Here is a 15,669-nt window from a genome sequence, read left to right as displayed (position 1 = left end):
GAAAGATAAGTCACATATCCAATGAAGAAATAGGAAATTTCCCTCGATGTGAATGAAGAGAGTATGAAGGGGTCCTGGTGAGGGGAGGGAACATGGGGATTTATTAGCTTGTTGGTCAGGTTCTCTAACTAGTCAGTTGAGGCTGAGGATACAGCTGAGACTCCATCCTGTAAGGTCAGGAAATACTTTGCTCACTGTTAGGAGCTGTCACAAGGCTCTGGGTCAAAGGGACACATTGTTCAGAGAGGGAAGAGAAAATGACACAGATGAGGAAATAGGTGAACATTTCCCGGGGACAAAAGAGTGTGTCTTTGAGCACAAGCATGCAAGTAGGTTCTACTCTAATTTAAGACCGGGTTCTAGTCCCCGCTTCTGCTTGCCTGTGAAGTCTTCTAAGAGTGAGCCTGTGATTATCAATCTTACCATTACCCACATCTACCAGAGTTCTTCACACGTGGTAGGTGCCAATGCATGTTTGTTGAATGAATAGATTATAAATGAGTAGAGAGAAGGCCACAGCTCCTGGGGTTGGATCCTTGGGAAGCTCGAGCCTATCCTTTCCCTTCCCATTCAGGAAAAATTTCCCCAGACTTGAGAAAAAAAGAGCAACAGCTCATCTTACTGAGGACAAAGACTCTGTGGCTACACATGGAAAGAGAAGAAGTAAGACAAATGAAAAAGCCATTGGTGGGAGAGACCACTGGAGAGCAGGAAAGAGAGGGTCTGGATGTTGAGGGAGCCAACTGGCTCTGGAGAAGGACCAAGCCTGGATGATTAAACCAGAGGACTTACAGAGAATAGCCTGCAGCAGGACGGAGGCGAGCACAACCAGCGTCAGGACGATAACTACAGCACGAACTGTGCAAGGTTTCCTCAGAACCAGAGGCGAACCCGTCTTGGGAGGAGGTTCTGTTGGAAGAAGAAGAAAACATTTGTTGAAGGCCAGCAAATGATGGCTTTGGAAGCAGAGCAGTGAGCAGGTTCTGGGCAGCGACTGGTGCTTGCCTCGGGGCCAGAGGGAGATGTTCTGTTTATCTACAGTGAAGTGCGCGTCAGGGACCTCGCTCTCTGCGGCCTTCATTTTGCACGCTCGCGCTAGCAGCACAGGTGTTTCTAGCTGGCTGTCTCCCCAAGGAACTTTTATCTAGAGGAAAAAGGAAGTGAGTCCCACAAGAGGTCATCATGTCATCCCAAAGTTCTCCATTCCTGACCTAGGCACCTTGCCTGGCTTATGCCACAGCTCAGTCCTCTCCTCAGAGGTCTGAGTTTTCAGGAAGAGGCCGTTTGTCTTCTTCTCTGGGGCATCTGTTACAGGGACCTTTTAACCATCTTGCCCCCAGGCTATCCTACCTCTTTTATCCCCTCATCCTTCATCCATTCACCCATCTATTCATCCCACAAATACATATTGAGTGCCTTCTAAGTACCAGGCACTGTACTATGACTGGGTCACAGAGATGAATAATTCAGTCTTTGCACTCAAGCAGCTCACAGTCTGGAAGGAAAGACAGACCCAAGGAAATAAATTATAACACAAGAGAAGAATATGTATGTACAGTCCAAAGGAAGTTCAGAGAATGGAATAATGGTAAAAAGTTCCATGTAGAGGGATAAGCATATTTAAAAGTATAGGAACATAAGACAGCATGGTGGGCTTGGCAAACCGTAAGCAGTTTGGTAGCGTTAGAGTGTAAAGCATATGAGAGTAGTGGGGTGAGCATGGGTCTACAGAGGCCCCTGGGATCAGATCATGACGATCCTTTTGGATAGTGTTAAGAAGCTTGAACTCTGGCTTATGGGTGACATGGAACCAATGAAAGACTTCAGGCAGGAGAAAAACAAGAACAGGGACATTATAGAAAGATCACGCTAATCATGTTGAGAAGCGTAGATTAGGGCATGGAAAGCCTGGAAGCAGGGAGACCAGTAAGGAAACCACTGTGACGAAATATTCTACTTCTGTTATTAAGACATCTTAGATGATACAGTATCCCTTTATAAAATGGGGCTTGGAGGTGCAAAATGTAAATGTAAAACCTGGGTTTTCCTCCTTGCTGCCTGCACTTGTGAGCCTCTCAAAGCGGGGAGGCTCAGCAACATCAGACCAGGAACTGTTCTTTCACTTGTGGGAGTTTCTCAGTGCAGAAATGAGCAGATTTGGGGGCTCAGTGAAGGACTAAGTTTTCTCCTGGCTAGCTTCCCATGCTTTGAAGAAGTCTACCAAATCTGAGAAACCTCATATATAAACGATTCTAAACAAATATTTCTTGGAAAGTAGGAAAAGAAAGAGGGAAGAGAAGAAGGGAGAGAGAGAAGGAAAAAGAAAAGGAAATCAGTTAGATAACTGAGTGGATGGATGGATGGATGGATGAATGGATGGATGGATGGATGGATGGATGGATGGATGGATGGATGGATGGATTGATGGATGGATGGAAGACTGATAAATGGATAGATGATGGATGGATGATCAATGGGTGGATGGATGGGTGGATAGATGAATGGATCTATTAACTGATTGGTTGACCCATCGATGGATGGGTACATGAAAGATAAATGATTGGAAAAATTGATGACTGATCATTAATTCTGAAACCTACAGTCGATGGACTGGGATCAGTCTTCTAGAAGCTACTGCTTCTTCCCACTGCCTCTGGAAGTGCTCATTCATTTCCATAACAACAGCATAAAGGAAGTGTGATTGACAACTTACCCAAAATTCAAAAAACTCTGGCCATAAAACTAGAAAGTTAGCCCAGTCTCACTGAGGCTGAACCAGTGGGCTGGATGACAGAATGGTGTCAGGGACCTGGGCTGGAGGCTAAATGAACAGGGCCAAGGAAACAGCTACCTACACTTTCAGAGGATGTTTGAGAGGATCCTACTTCCCTGAATAGCCCAGCTCTGCCTGGCCAGCCTGTTGTTCTTACAGGCCCCTTGCTGCGCTCTCTCTCTCTCTCTCTCTCTGGCTGATTAAACCTCAGACTGGAGCTGCTTTTCTGACTGGATGACAGAACCCAGAGAGAGCACCATACCACGCTTCCCAAGTGCTGAGAAGGAAGCTGGGTCATAAGGATTGTGTTCCATTCATCTTATCTCATCTCCTAATCCACATCTGTCTATAGCTTCCAGGACTGCTATCTGGTCTAACCTTTAAAATTAGCTAATCACACAAACTGAAGGCCTCACTCTAACTCACTGCCTGTCTCTGTGACTATACCTATTTTCTTCAGGCTGCTCATCTAGTTGCAGAGCCTTGGTTCCCCCGGTTAGAGTGTTCTGCTCCTGGACTCTCATGCTTGGTACCCCATCTAACCCCAGAGTCTCCTCAGCCCTTCTGCTCTTGGCTTCTGGCTTTACATTCACGACTTGTCATAGTCCAGGGCCTGGGGGTAGAAAAGAATCAGAGTTGCTCAAGACCCTGGCAGAAGGTGCCCTTGGGGTCTGGGTCTTCTCCTGCAGCATATAAGGGAGAAGAGCTGCCACACAATATGACTCGAGAGCATCTGGCCCCTTCCCTCTCTCTCAAAAAGTTGACTTTTCCCCAGCACTCGCTGGTTGTAGCATAAGCCATTGATGGAACACCCATAAGCCCTCTCAGTGGTCCCAGGAAAGGATTCAGAAGCCTTACTACGCTGGTGCCAACTGTGGGAAAAAAGTGCTGAAGGTGGGAAGCATTTATCCAAGTGATAGAAGTAGAGGCCTCAGATAGATATTCTGCTGATTGCTGGGCAAAAGGCTGATCCAGTATGAGGAAGTTAAACATGAAGCAACCAGAATCCTGGGCTGTGGGCCTTGTGGGGTTTTGGAGTGTAAAAGTCCCAGCTAGAAGAGTTTCATTTCCCACTTGTAGGGAAGGAATGAGTCACATGTGGCTTCTTCGTGGTCATTTGCAGGTGTTGCTGAGCACGAGCACCAATCCTGCACCAATTCCTCTGGATGCTCCATGTGCCCCCTGGCCTGGCAGCCTGGGAGAACGGACAAAGCAGGAGACAAGTTCCTTAGCCAAGCTTCCCAGCCAGGAAAATTAGCAGTTCTCCTGGATGCTCAGAAGATGCCAGTTCTTCCAGAGGATGAAGAACTTCCGGCCAGACCAGGAGTGACCAAAAATCTGCTCTAATGAGAGAAAGAGAAGTCCATGATCGTTTTTCGGTTTGCCCACTTGTCATGCTACAAATGTTCTAAGACCTTCTCTAGATAAAGGCAGAAGAAGAAAACAATGTGACCACTTTTTCTCCTTCTCTGGCTGGGACCTACCCTATGCTTAAAGGTGGACTATGGACATAATCAATGGGAGTGGGAATGGAACCAAGTTGTTAAGAAATTAGAATGGACAGAAAATTGGGGAGAGGCAACAGGGTTGGGGTGGAGGGCGAGGGCAGAGAGGAGAAGGAACAATGACTATGAAATGAGAAAGGAGCTATTACAGCTGGTCAGGCTGGTCCACAGGCCTCAGAAGGGCTTCTGCTTATCATGGAATAGGGGATTTGATCAGCACACCCCAGATAATGAGAGGATTCCTTGCTGCCCTCTGGATGTATGCCCTGGGAACAGGGGGTAGAGCAGAGACACCAAGAAGAAAGGAGTGATAGGTGAGACAATTCATCCGTTTGTTTCTCTAGAATGCCTGCTTTGTACCAGATTACAGGGAGAAAGTCGGATAGACCCTGCCCGTGTAGATAGCATATCTTCTGTTGGAAAAAACATTCTTATTTTTTTAATTCTAGAGAGAAAGGCAGTCTCTCCCAAGACTGAAAAGGACCATGGAGACTGCAGGGGGCCTCTCCAGGTCTCCCTTGAACTGGGAATGAGGTCCTCTTTTTTAGGACATTGTGCAGATGTGTTTTTTCTGGAACAGTGACAATGAGCTAGATCTCAGTGAACAGGCTGTTATGTCTGGCACCATGATAAGCATTTTGTTTTGGATATGCGTGGATGACCTGCTGCACAGAAAGATGGCTGAGTCCAGATAGAGGAGGCTGCTCTGAACTATGCAAATCAAAGAGCACTTGCCTATGGTCTTACTGGGAAGGGCAGATTCATATTAGGAAAGTAACAAAGGGCTCTTGGAAAAAGTGCACACAGTTCTTTTTAAATCTTTTATTTCTTTGTTATATAAATAATGATATTCATTATAGAAAAAATCCAGGTAAGCAAAAAAAAAAAAAAAAGCTGTATACCAGTTTATTCTTCCTATCTCTGTGTATATGGATACACATCTACATCTAAGTCCATAGCTGTATCTAGCTATAACTATGTATATATTTATGTAAGTATTAAACAAGACAGCTCTTGTTTATCTTCCCCAACATCCTTCTCACCCCCATTTCTGATACCAAAAATTTCTCTCCTTTGAGAAACCACTCCTCCTTTTGAACTCCTACATTTATTGGCTCATAGCCAACATCAGCAGGTTTAGTTTTTAATCACATCCTATCACTGACCCTGAGTCTTCTGCTTCCTGCTTCCACTCTAAGGACCCTTACATATAATTATTGGGCCCACCCATATAATCCAGGATAATTTTCCTGTCTTAAAGTCAGTTAGTGAGCAACCTTCATTGCCATGTAACTTTGCCATCTAACTTAATATACTTCTAGGTTCTGAGGTTTAGGATCTTGACATCTTGGCAACCATTGTTCTGCCTACCACACTTCATCACCATATTAAGTTTGGGTGGCCTTCATGGAGCCAATCAGAAAGTTTGGTATGTGTCCCTGGAATTTGAGACATAGAGTCTGGTACTTGACACATAAATGAAAAGTCTAAGGCCTTCAGCTGATGAATGGATAAATAAACTGTGGTACATCAGACAATGGAATATTGTTCGGAGCTAAAAAGAATGAGCTATCAAGCCATGAAAAGACACGGAGGAACCTTAACTGCATATTACTAAGTGAAAGAAGCTGGTCTGAAAGGACTGTATGGCTTCAACTATATGGCATTCTGGAAAAGGCAGAACTATAGACACAATAAAAATATTAGTGTTTGCCAGGTGTTAAAGGGGAGGGAGAGATGAATAGGTGGATAACAGAGGATTTTTAGGGCAGTAAAACTATTCTATATGATACCATTATGACGGATACATGTCACTTTACATTTGTCCAAACCCACAGAAACAACTTCATTAAGAGTGAACCCTAATGTAAACCATGGACTTCGGGTGGTAATGATGTGTCAATGTAGGTTCATCAATTTTAACAAATGTACCACTCTGGCGGGGAAAGGTTTATAGTGAAGGAGACTGGGGGAAGGAGGCCAGAGTATATGAGAACTCTTTGTACTTTCTGTTCAATTTTGCTGTGAACCTAAAACTGCTCCCCAAAATAGTCTATTTCAAAGGGGGGCAGGGAAATCGAAGGCAAGAAGCTTTAGCTAGCTATTGCCTTGGGACAGCAGGGTGGTGAAGGAAGGCAAAATTTAAAGGCAAAATCTGCTCTTCCAGAGTTTGGTAGGGGAAAAAATGTGTGTCAATAGACCAGACTTGGGCTCCTTCTGGTAGGAAGCTATTCTTATTTGATTAAGAGGGGCTGTGCCGATAAGGATGACCTGGAGGAGCATGTGGAGAGACCACAGGAAAGCAGGGCTGAGGTGAGGCAACAGCCAGAAGAGGCTCACCTGTGCTAAGAGAATGGCCAGTGAGAGATCCCCATAATGCAGTTCTCCTAAACCCCCCCCCAAAAGCACCCCTAAGAAAGTGAACTGGCATTTAGAATATGTTCCACCTAGATGTCGTGAATACCAGATTTCAACTCTTCAAGCAAGGATGACCTTTCTGCCATCTAGAGCAAGGTACGATTTGGTGTGGGGGTGGGTAAGAGTGAGGAGGAGAGAAGGGAAGAGAATGAGACAAAAAGTCAAGCCCTCCCTCCACCATCTCCTACCTCCAAGACTGAGCCTAGCCTGAGGAAGGGGAGAAATGCTGATTCAGTAAAAGTCTGCCGTGTTGTGATTATTTGACTGGATTATTCAGGGTGCATTAATGTGATCAGAAAAGCTATGATACCTACCTGAGATTCTATCCATGTGTGAAGAACAAGAAAGGAAAGCAAGCATTCATTTATTCATTCAGAGAAATGTATCAAGTGCCCATTGTGTGCTAAGATTTATGCTGATGTCGAAGATTCAGCCTTGAACAAAATAGCCATGGTTTCTGCCCTGCAGGAGAGTGCAATTCTCTCTGGATAATTCTTGGCATCGACCTGACTTCTTGCAAGTAAGAAAAATAAAGTATATCCCTCATTAAGCCTAAAGCAATAACGAAAAAATGTAGTTTAAAACAGTGTAAAGCATGACATTTTCCCAAACTTTTATTTAAAATATAATACAGAGATATAGGTACATCTTTTAATTTCCTGCAAATAAATCTGTTTTTGCATATTTCTGACTCTGAACAACATAAGAACTACATGCTTACACTGCCCTTGCTCAGAGCTCCCTTCTCTGGGTAGGGTGGGGAAGTGAGAGAGCTACATGTCTAAGACCTAGCACAGCGATCCTCAACTCTTGGAGCACGTTTGTAAAAATGCCAGTGCCCTACCCCCAGAGATTCTGACTTAACGGCTGTGTGTTGGGACTCAGGTAGCAGTATCTTTAATAACTCTTGAGGTGAATCCCACATGCAATTGGAGTTGAAAACCACCAACCCAGAGGAAAAACATTGAGTCCTAGAATGGAATCCTGTCTCTGCAACACCCCAGCTGGCTGGATGGTTTGGGGGACCCTCCATCCCTTGTGTCAGTTCAGGTCAAGTGAGATAAGTTTATGTGGAAATATAACAAGAGTTGCTTAGTCAAGATGATTGTTGAATGAAAACATCTGGCAGTGTTTGTCCAGAGTTATTCATCTTGAATTGGAAAGAAAAAACAGAAGTAAGCCATCTTAGGGCCAAAAACAAACAAAAAAACAAAACCTCAAAACTCCATAGCTTAACTGCTCTAGAGCTACAGGTGTGTGTGTGTGTGTGCAGGACCTTGAAGAGAGCAACCTACCATCAGTCACACACAGAACATTGAACACATGCACAGAGAATCAAGAACACAATGAGAACCTCTCACCAGAGAGTCATTCAGCAAACACATATTGCATGCCTTCTCTGTGCCAGGCCTGCATAGGGAGTGAACAATAAATATTGGAGCTTACAATAAACAGAACACAAGTACATCACATGTTGTGTTAAGTGACATGAAGGAAAAGTACATAGAGCACTGAGAGCATGTAAAAGAGAAGCGGACTTTGTGGGGATAGAGAAGATGTCCCTGGAAAGGGACATTTGAACTGAGATCTGAAGAAAAAGTACGGGTAAACTTTTGCAGCAGAGGAAAAGGCATTCCTGCAAGAACGGGATTCTGAGGGAGTGTGACACACTGGAAGAAAGAAGGAAGGCCATAGAGACTGGGACAAAGGGATGGTGCAGCATGGTATTTGAGAACAAAGACTCTGGAGCCAGACCATCTAGTTTCAAATCTGGGTTGGCCGCATTCACTGTATAACCATGGGCAAGTTACTTAACTGCCTCATCTGTAAAATGGGTACGATAATGATATCTGCCTCATAGGCATTTTGTAGCAACTCAATGAGTTAATACCAGCACAAATATATATAGTAAGCACTCAGTAAATGTAATGATTATAATCATTACTAATAATTATGGTATTCCCACTGCTTTATAGTTAGGGGTGGGAACTCTCATCTACCTAGTAACATGTTGATTACTCTGAACCTTTTCCATCAGGAGTTGGATAGCAAATTGGCCTAAAGTATGAGAATATTTTTGTCCCACATCGGTACTTACCAAAGAGCCCTCTGGAAGAAAACACTCTCAATAATCTGTGGATGAGATGACCCTTCTATGGATGAGAGTCAGACTCTTTGCCCAGCCTCTTCTGTGATTACTCAATGAGCTCATGTTTAAAGTGTCATATATGAGACCCAATGGCGTGGATTTCTCCACTCCAAGGCTACCACTGCTTGGTATCCGAATTGCCAGCACAGCAGCTAACGCTGAGCCCTCAAAATGATACCGTTCCTTGGGTGGATTAAAGTGCCACCTAATAGCAGGTTGATGGCTTTGGAGCCCTGCCATCAAGGAAGGGACACAGTTTTGTCTTTATCACCAAAGAAACTTTTATTTTGGATTTGGGTTTGTTCTCACAGCTTGCCATGCTTCTGCCAACAACACCATCCATAGTCACTTAATAAATGTCATGACATCCCATACTCCATAGCCCTTTTCTAAGGAACTTACTTTAGAGTGGAGGAAGAAAGGCAACGGGCTCGCACCATAGGGTTTAATGTACTTGCCATATATTTCATCACCCAGAAGCAGCTGGCCTTACAGAACGGTCAAATGGTCTGTTGAAGAGTCAGCCATAGAACCAACCAGAAAACACCTTGAAATTCTAGCAGCTGTTCTGCAGCAGGTAGCACCTGATTTAGGGGTTCCTTCTTCCCCCAAAATCTTTGGATCTGGGTACCAAGGAGTATAAATAAGTATCTCTCACATTGACATATAATAACCCATCCTCAAGGGTTTCACTTGCTGTTTCTGAAACTTTGAATCTGCTGACTTAAGGTACCCAGAAGAGAACTATTTCCACCAAGAAACACAACAATCATTCCCCTAAATTAAGAGCTGAGACTGCTACCAGACTATTTCTAACATCTCATTACACTGGAAAACAGTTAAAAAAAAAAAATCATAGGTTTGGCATTGTCACAGACTGGGTTTTCCAAAAGCAGACACTGAGATGGAGTTTGGTGTACAGGGTATTAATGGAGGACCAACATCTGTGGAAGGGAGTAGGAGGAGACAGGATTAGGCAGAGAGAGAAGCTGAACTGTTTAACTGTAGTGCAGGCCCAACAAAATTCAGTCAGCCCCACAGGAAGCGCTGGAGCATATATAACGCACCAGACTTTTCTTATGCTAGGCCAAAATGGCCAAGCCTGATTAGCCCTGGCTCACTTGTTCATTGGGTATAGACCACTAGGGAAAGGCATGCCCTTGGGTGAGGGGATCTCTGTAACTGAGGCTCCCTGAAGGATCTGACTCACAGCTAGAGGCCACCTGCTGACAGTCCTCTCAACAAGTGAGGCAACAGGTTCTTTTTTGAAGGGGGATCTGGGAAGTACGTCTCCATGTCTACCACATAGGATGAATGATCCTGACAATTAAGGGAAGAAGTTCTGCTGACACGCAAATGGATTGTGGTAGGAAGCACCTAAGATGCTGCCCAATGATCTCTGCCTCTGGTATTCATGCCCTTGTGAGCTTGGACATGTGACCTTTCCCCACTAGTTGATTCTTCAGATGAGACCATAGCCCCAGCCAGCAGCTTGATTGCAACCTCATGAGAGATTTTGAGGTGCCCAGCTAAGCCACAGCTGGATTCCTTACTCATAAAAACTGTGAAACAGTAAATGTTTGTTGTTAAAGCCACTAAATTTTGAGGTAATTTGTTACACAGAAATAGATAACTAATACAGAGACTGGTAAGATTACAATCAGATATGTGGGTATCTTCTAGTTCAATCTGTAGTTTGTAGTTCTTCTGGAACTCTTGACAAACAAGATGACCAACAGACAAAGATAGCTCAGAAGATTTGGTTCATTCCACCAAGTAAAGAACCTAGGCAGTTGATGTGCTAACTAAAGAGAAAAGGAAAACAGAATGAATGGTTATGGAGAAAAGTCATATGGTCTCATGAAAACAGTAGAAACAAGGATTAAAGCCACTACCTGTATTTCCTTCTTGTTGTGTCAAGTATGTATGTATGTGTGTGTGTGTGTGTGTGTGTGTGTGTGTGTGTTCAATTTATCAGCTAGTTTATTTTCCAGAAATAATCTGGTGTTGTATCCACGGTCAAGTGTACAAACATCCACTCACACACACACCAAACCTAAAAATTATACCATATCTATTATATATTTGATGGTTCAGTGTCATGTATATTTTTATTTTTATTTCATTTCACTTTTTACTTCCTCTCCCTTACTATTGGATGCAACTATTCGGAACATCCAGATGGAATCGTCACAGAACTAAAGAGGAAGACCCATCCCTCAGCGATCCTGGACTTGGAGCTGGATGCAGTAACTTAAAAGACAGTGGGTTGTCTACTCGTGGAGAGAGGGTGTGTTTCAGTGGGATAAGATATAACTGTACTAGGTCAGGTGACAGCAGCTTGGGGAATTGTCAGTATGAGGCAAAGGGTATATATAGGTGTTGGGCTGTAGAAATCGTTGTCTTTTTTGGTTGCCCAAGATATGATCACCCTTCTTAACAAAAAGAAATCTTAAAATCAGTGGTAGACCGGACCCCAATTATAAGTCAAAAGACAGGCAGTCAGACATTTCTTCTTCCCGACCCCCTGGCAGCTGAATCTCAAGCACATCCCCCAGGCTCAGGCAATCAGATGCTACCACCTATGTAACTGAGACAAAAATGCACTGTCTCAGAGATATCTGAGATTCTTCAAGGGACATCTTGTGGGTCATCTCTGATGCCCATTCCTTCCTTTGTCTTACTCCATTTTCTAAACCTTCTCATTGAGTCTGAGAGCAAGTGGTTACCATCCCAATAAATTCCTCTGATACTTAAATTATGCCTACATGAGACTGCTTCTAATCGAGAACCCTGAGTGATAGCCACCCAGGTCTTTCCTTTCCTATTAAGACTGATCCAGTTTTCCCAAAGTGTGTGTCATGGAACACTAGTACAGAAATATATTCTGCCCCAAAGCAGGTTCCAATATTAAATAAGTTTGGTAAATATTCCATGCTGTATTCCTTTTTTAGAGATTCAAGGTAACTGGGCCCATATTAAAGGTTCCAAGAAGTCCATGTTAAGAAAATCTGCTTAACATTGTTTATAACAGAGTTCCCATTACAATTTTTCTTTTATGCTTACTTAATGCATGACATTTCTCACTCTAAAAAACACTGGTCTGAAGCCAAAAAAAAAGATTTGAAGAGAGACTGCAGCTCCCTCCAAGTTCCTATTTGTTCTGAGGTCTTACCACTTCCCCAGTTGAATCACACAAAGAATCATCACCCACTTCAAAAGTGTCCATGTTACCCATAGAATTTTAGTGTCATTATGTTGAGTAATTTGTTCCTCTCCATTAATTTCAGATGCTTCCTTTGACATTAACAAAGTGTTTTATTCTAAGGTCTAATAAGGGTCTCTCTATTCTGTTTCATTGATTTTTTAATTCTTTTAATATTACCAAACTAATAATTACTTTACAAAAACATCTTAAAATATGGCAGGTCTCCTTTTTAACCTTTTTTTAAATGAAAATTTTCTTAGTCATTCTTGTTCTTTCAAATTACCTTTTGGCAAGTTACGAAAACAAAATCCTATTGAGATTTTAAGTAAAGCTTAATTTTAGTAAATTTAATAATTTAGTAAAGCTACAAAATAATTTAGGAAGATTTGACGTTCTTTAAAATTGGATGTCTTGTCTTTATACCCAGATGCACATGATTTCTCTCTATTTCCTTTATATCTGTCAGTCAACATTTTTTGGTTTTCTTCATGTAAGTCACAACCTTTTTTATTTCAAGGAAAGAAGATAAAGTTATTATGCTTATAGAGATGATAGTAATTTTTATCTATGGAATCTGAAAAAAAAAATCTGGAAATATTGTTTAAATTGATAACAGAGTTCAATAATCATATGGACAAAAATAATCCATGTGAAAATTTTCCCTGTATACTAAAACAATCCATTAAAAATATGAATATGCATATCATAGTAGGGGATCTAAATACCCCACTGTCAGGTATGGATAGATCATCCAAACAGAAAATCAATTAGGAAATAACATCCTTAAATGACACATTAGACCAACTGGACATAATTGACATTTACAGAGCCTTCCATCCCAGAACAGTTGCTTATATATTCTTCTCTAGTGCACATGGAACATTCTCAAGGATTGACCACAAGGATTGATCATAATGCTTTGAAACTAGAGATCAACTGTAGAAAGAAAGCGGGAAGAAGAACCACAAATACATGGAGGTTAAACAACAGGCTACTGAAGAATAACTGGGTCAGAGAAGAAATAAAAAGAGAGATCAAGAAATACATAGAAACAAATGATAATGATAGTACAACGTATCAAAACTTTTGGGACACAACAAAAGTGGTAATAAGAAGAAAGTTTATATCATGCCAGGCCTATCTCCAAAAATAAGAACGAGCCCAAATAAACAACCTAATGCTTCATCTTAAAAAACTAGAAAAGGAAGAGCAAATGAAGCCTAAAGTCAGCAGAAGGAAAGAAATAATCAAAATTAAAGGAGACATAAATAAAATTGAAAAAAATAGAAAAAATAAATGCAACAAAGAGCTGGTTCTTTGAGAAGGTTAATAAAATTGACAAACCCCTGGCTAGACTCACTAAAGAAAAAAGAGGAAGAACACGAATAAACAAAATCAGGGATAAAATAGAGGAAATTATGACTGACACTGCAGAAATACAAAGGATCATACAAGAATACTATGAAAAAATATATAACACTAAATTTAATAACCTAGAAGAAATGGACCAGTACTTAGAAAAATACGACCTTCCTAGACTGAATCAAGAAGATCTGGAAAATCTAAATAGACCAATCAGCAGTATGGAAATTGAAACAATCATCAAAAACCTACCAAAAAGTAAAAGTCCAGGACCAGATGGCTGCACTAGTGAATTCTACCAAATATTCAAAGAAGATTTAATACTCATTCTCCTCAAACTCTTCCAAAAAATCTAAGAGAAGGCAATACTTCCTAACTCTTTATGAGGCCAATATTACCCTGATACCAAAACCTGGTAAAGATAACACAAAAAAAGAAAACTACAGACCAATATCTCTCATGAACATAGATGCAAAAATCCTCAATAAGATACTAGCGAACTGAATATAACAACATATTAAAAAGATTATACACCACGATCAAGTGGGCTTCATCCTAAGGGCACAGGGATGGCTCAACAAACACAAATCGATTAATGTGATACACCACATAAACAAATTAAAAAATTAGAATCATATGATCATATCAATAGATGCAGAAAAAGCCTTCGACAAGATACAGCATCTATTTATGATCAAAACACTTAACAAAATTGGTATAAAAGGAAAGTACCTTAACATAATAAAGGCCATATATGACAAACCCTCAGTCAACATTTTACTTAATGGTGAAAAACTAAAAACCTTCCCTCTAAGATCAGGAACAAGGCAAAGTTGTCCACTATCACCACTCTTATTCAATATAACATTGGAGGTCCTGGCAAGTGCAATCAGGAAAGAGAAAGATATAAAAGGCATCCAAATAGGAAATGAAGAAGTCAAACTGTCACTATTTGTGGGTGACATGATTCTCTATATAGAAAACCCCAAAGACTTCACAAGAACACTACTAGAAAATTAAGCAAATACAGTAAAGTTTATGGATACTAAATCAACATTCAAAACTTCATAGCATTCCTATAGTTTAATAATGAAGTGTCAGAAAAAGAAGTGGAAAAAATAATTTCTTTTGCAATTGCAACAAAAAGAATAAAATACCTAGGAATAAATCTAACGAAACACGTGAAGGACCTATATAATGAAAACTACAAGGCCCTATTAAAAGAAATCGAAGAAGATACAAAGAAATGGACAGATATTCCGTGTTCTGGGATTGGAAGAATCAACATAGTTAAAATGACCATATTACCTAATGCATTATACAGATTTAATGCAATCTCCATCAAAATCCCATCAGCATTTTCTAAAGAAATGGAACAAAAAAATCATCAGATTTATATGGAAGTACAAAAGACCCTGAATTGCCAAAGCCATCCTGAGAAAAAAGAACGAGGCTGGAGGCATCACTTTGCCTGACTTCACATCATACTACAAAGCAACAGTAATCAAAACGGCATGGTATTGGCAGCAAAATAGACACACGGACTAGTGGAACAGAATTGAGAGTCCAGAATTAAACCCATATTTCTATAAGCAAATAATTTTCAACAAAAAAAATCCAAAAACATACATTGGAGAAAGAAAAGCCTCTTCAAATAAATGGTGCTGGGAAAACTAGAAAGCCACCTGCAAAAGAATGAAACTAGACTGTTGTCTATTATCACACATCAAAATTAACTCAAAATGGATTAAGGATGTGAATATAAGACCTGATACAATAAAATGCATAAAAGAAAACATAGAAACTATACTCAAGGACCTTGGACTTAAAGAGGATTTTATGAATTTGACTTCAAAAGCAAGGGAAGTAAAAGCTAAAATAAATGAGTGGGACTACATCAAACTAAAAAGCTTCTGCTCAGCAAAAGAAATCGTCAAGTTAAAGAGACAACCATTCAAATGGGAATATATATTTGCAAGCAATGCCTCCGATAAGGGCCTGATATCCAAAATGTACAAAGAACTCATATGACTCAATAACAACAACAACAACAACAACAACAACAACAAAATGATCCAATCAAAAAAATGAGTGTAGGACCTAAGCAGACACTTCTCCCTAGAAGATATACAAATGGCCAAAAAATATATGAAAAGATGCTCAACATCGCTAGCTATTAGGGAAATGCAAATCAAAACCACTATGAGATACCATCTCACACCTGTTAGAATAGCTATAATCAACAGGACAAGTA

The 15,669-nt window shown here is 41.0% G+C and overlaps 1 protein-coding gene across 1 annotated transcript in view; it reads right to left on the bottom strand.

The window, feature by feature from the left end:
- The window catches only part of CD207 (CD207 molecule), a 4,433-nt gene extending 3,352 nt beyond the window's left edge, over positions 1-1,081 (bottom strand). The window contains exons 1-2 of the mRNA XM_011365614.1: positions 1,006-1,081; positions 793-909 (exon numbers count right to left, since the gene is read on the bottom strand). Of these exons, the coding sequence (XP_011363916.1) occupies positions 793-909; positions 1,006-1,081 (193 nt within the window). The remainder of the gene's footprint in view (positions 1-792; positions 910-1,005) is intronic.
- Positions 1,082-15,669: the final 14,588 nt, after the last annotated feature.

The sequence above is a fragment of the Pteropus vampyrus genome, unplaced genomic scaffold, assembly GCF_000151845.1.
Source record: "Pteropus vampyrus isolate Shadow unplaced genomic scaffold, Pvam_2.0 Scaffold113, whole genome shotgun sequence".
Classification (NCBI taxonomy): Eukaryota; Metazoa; Chordata; class Mammalia; order Chiroptera; family Pteropodidae; genus Pteropus; species Pteropus vampyrus.
The sequence above is the reverse complement of the archived record's forward strand: the minus strand, read 5'-3'. Positions and strand labels throughout refer to the sequence as shown.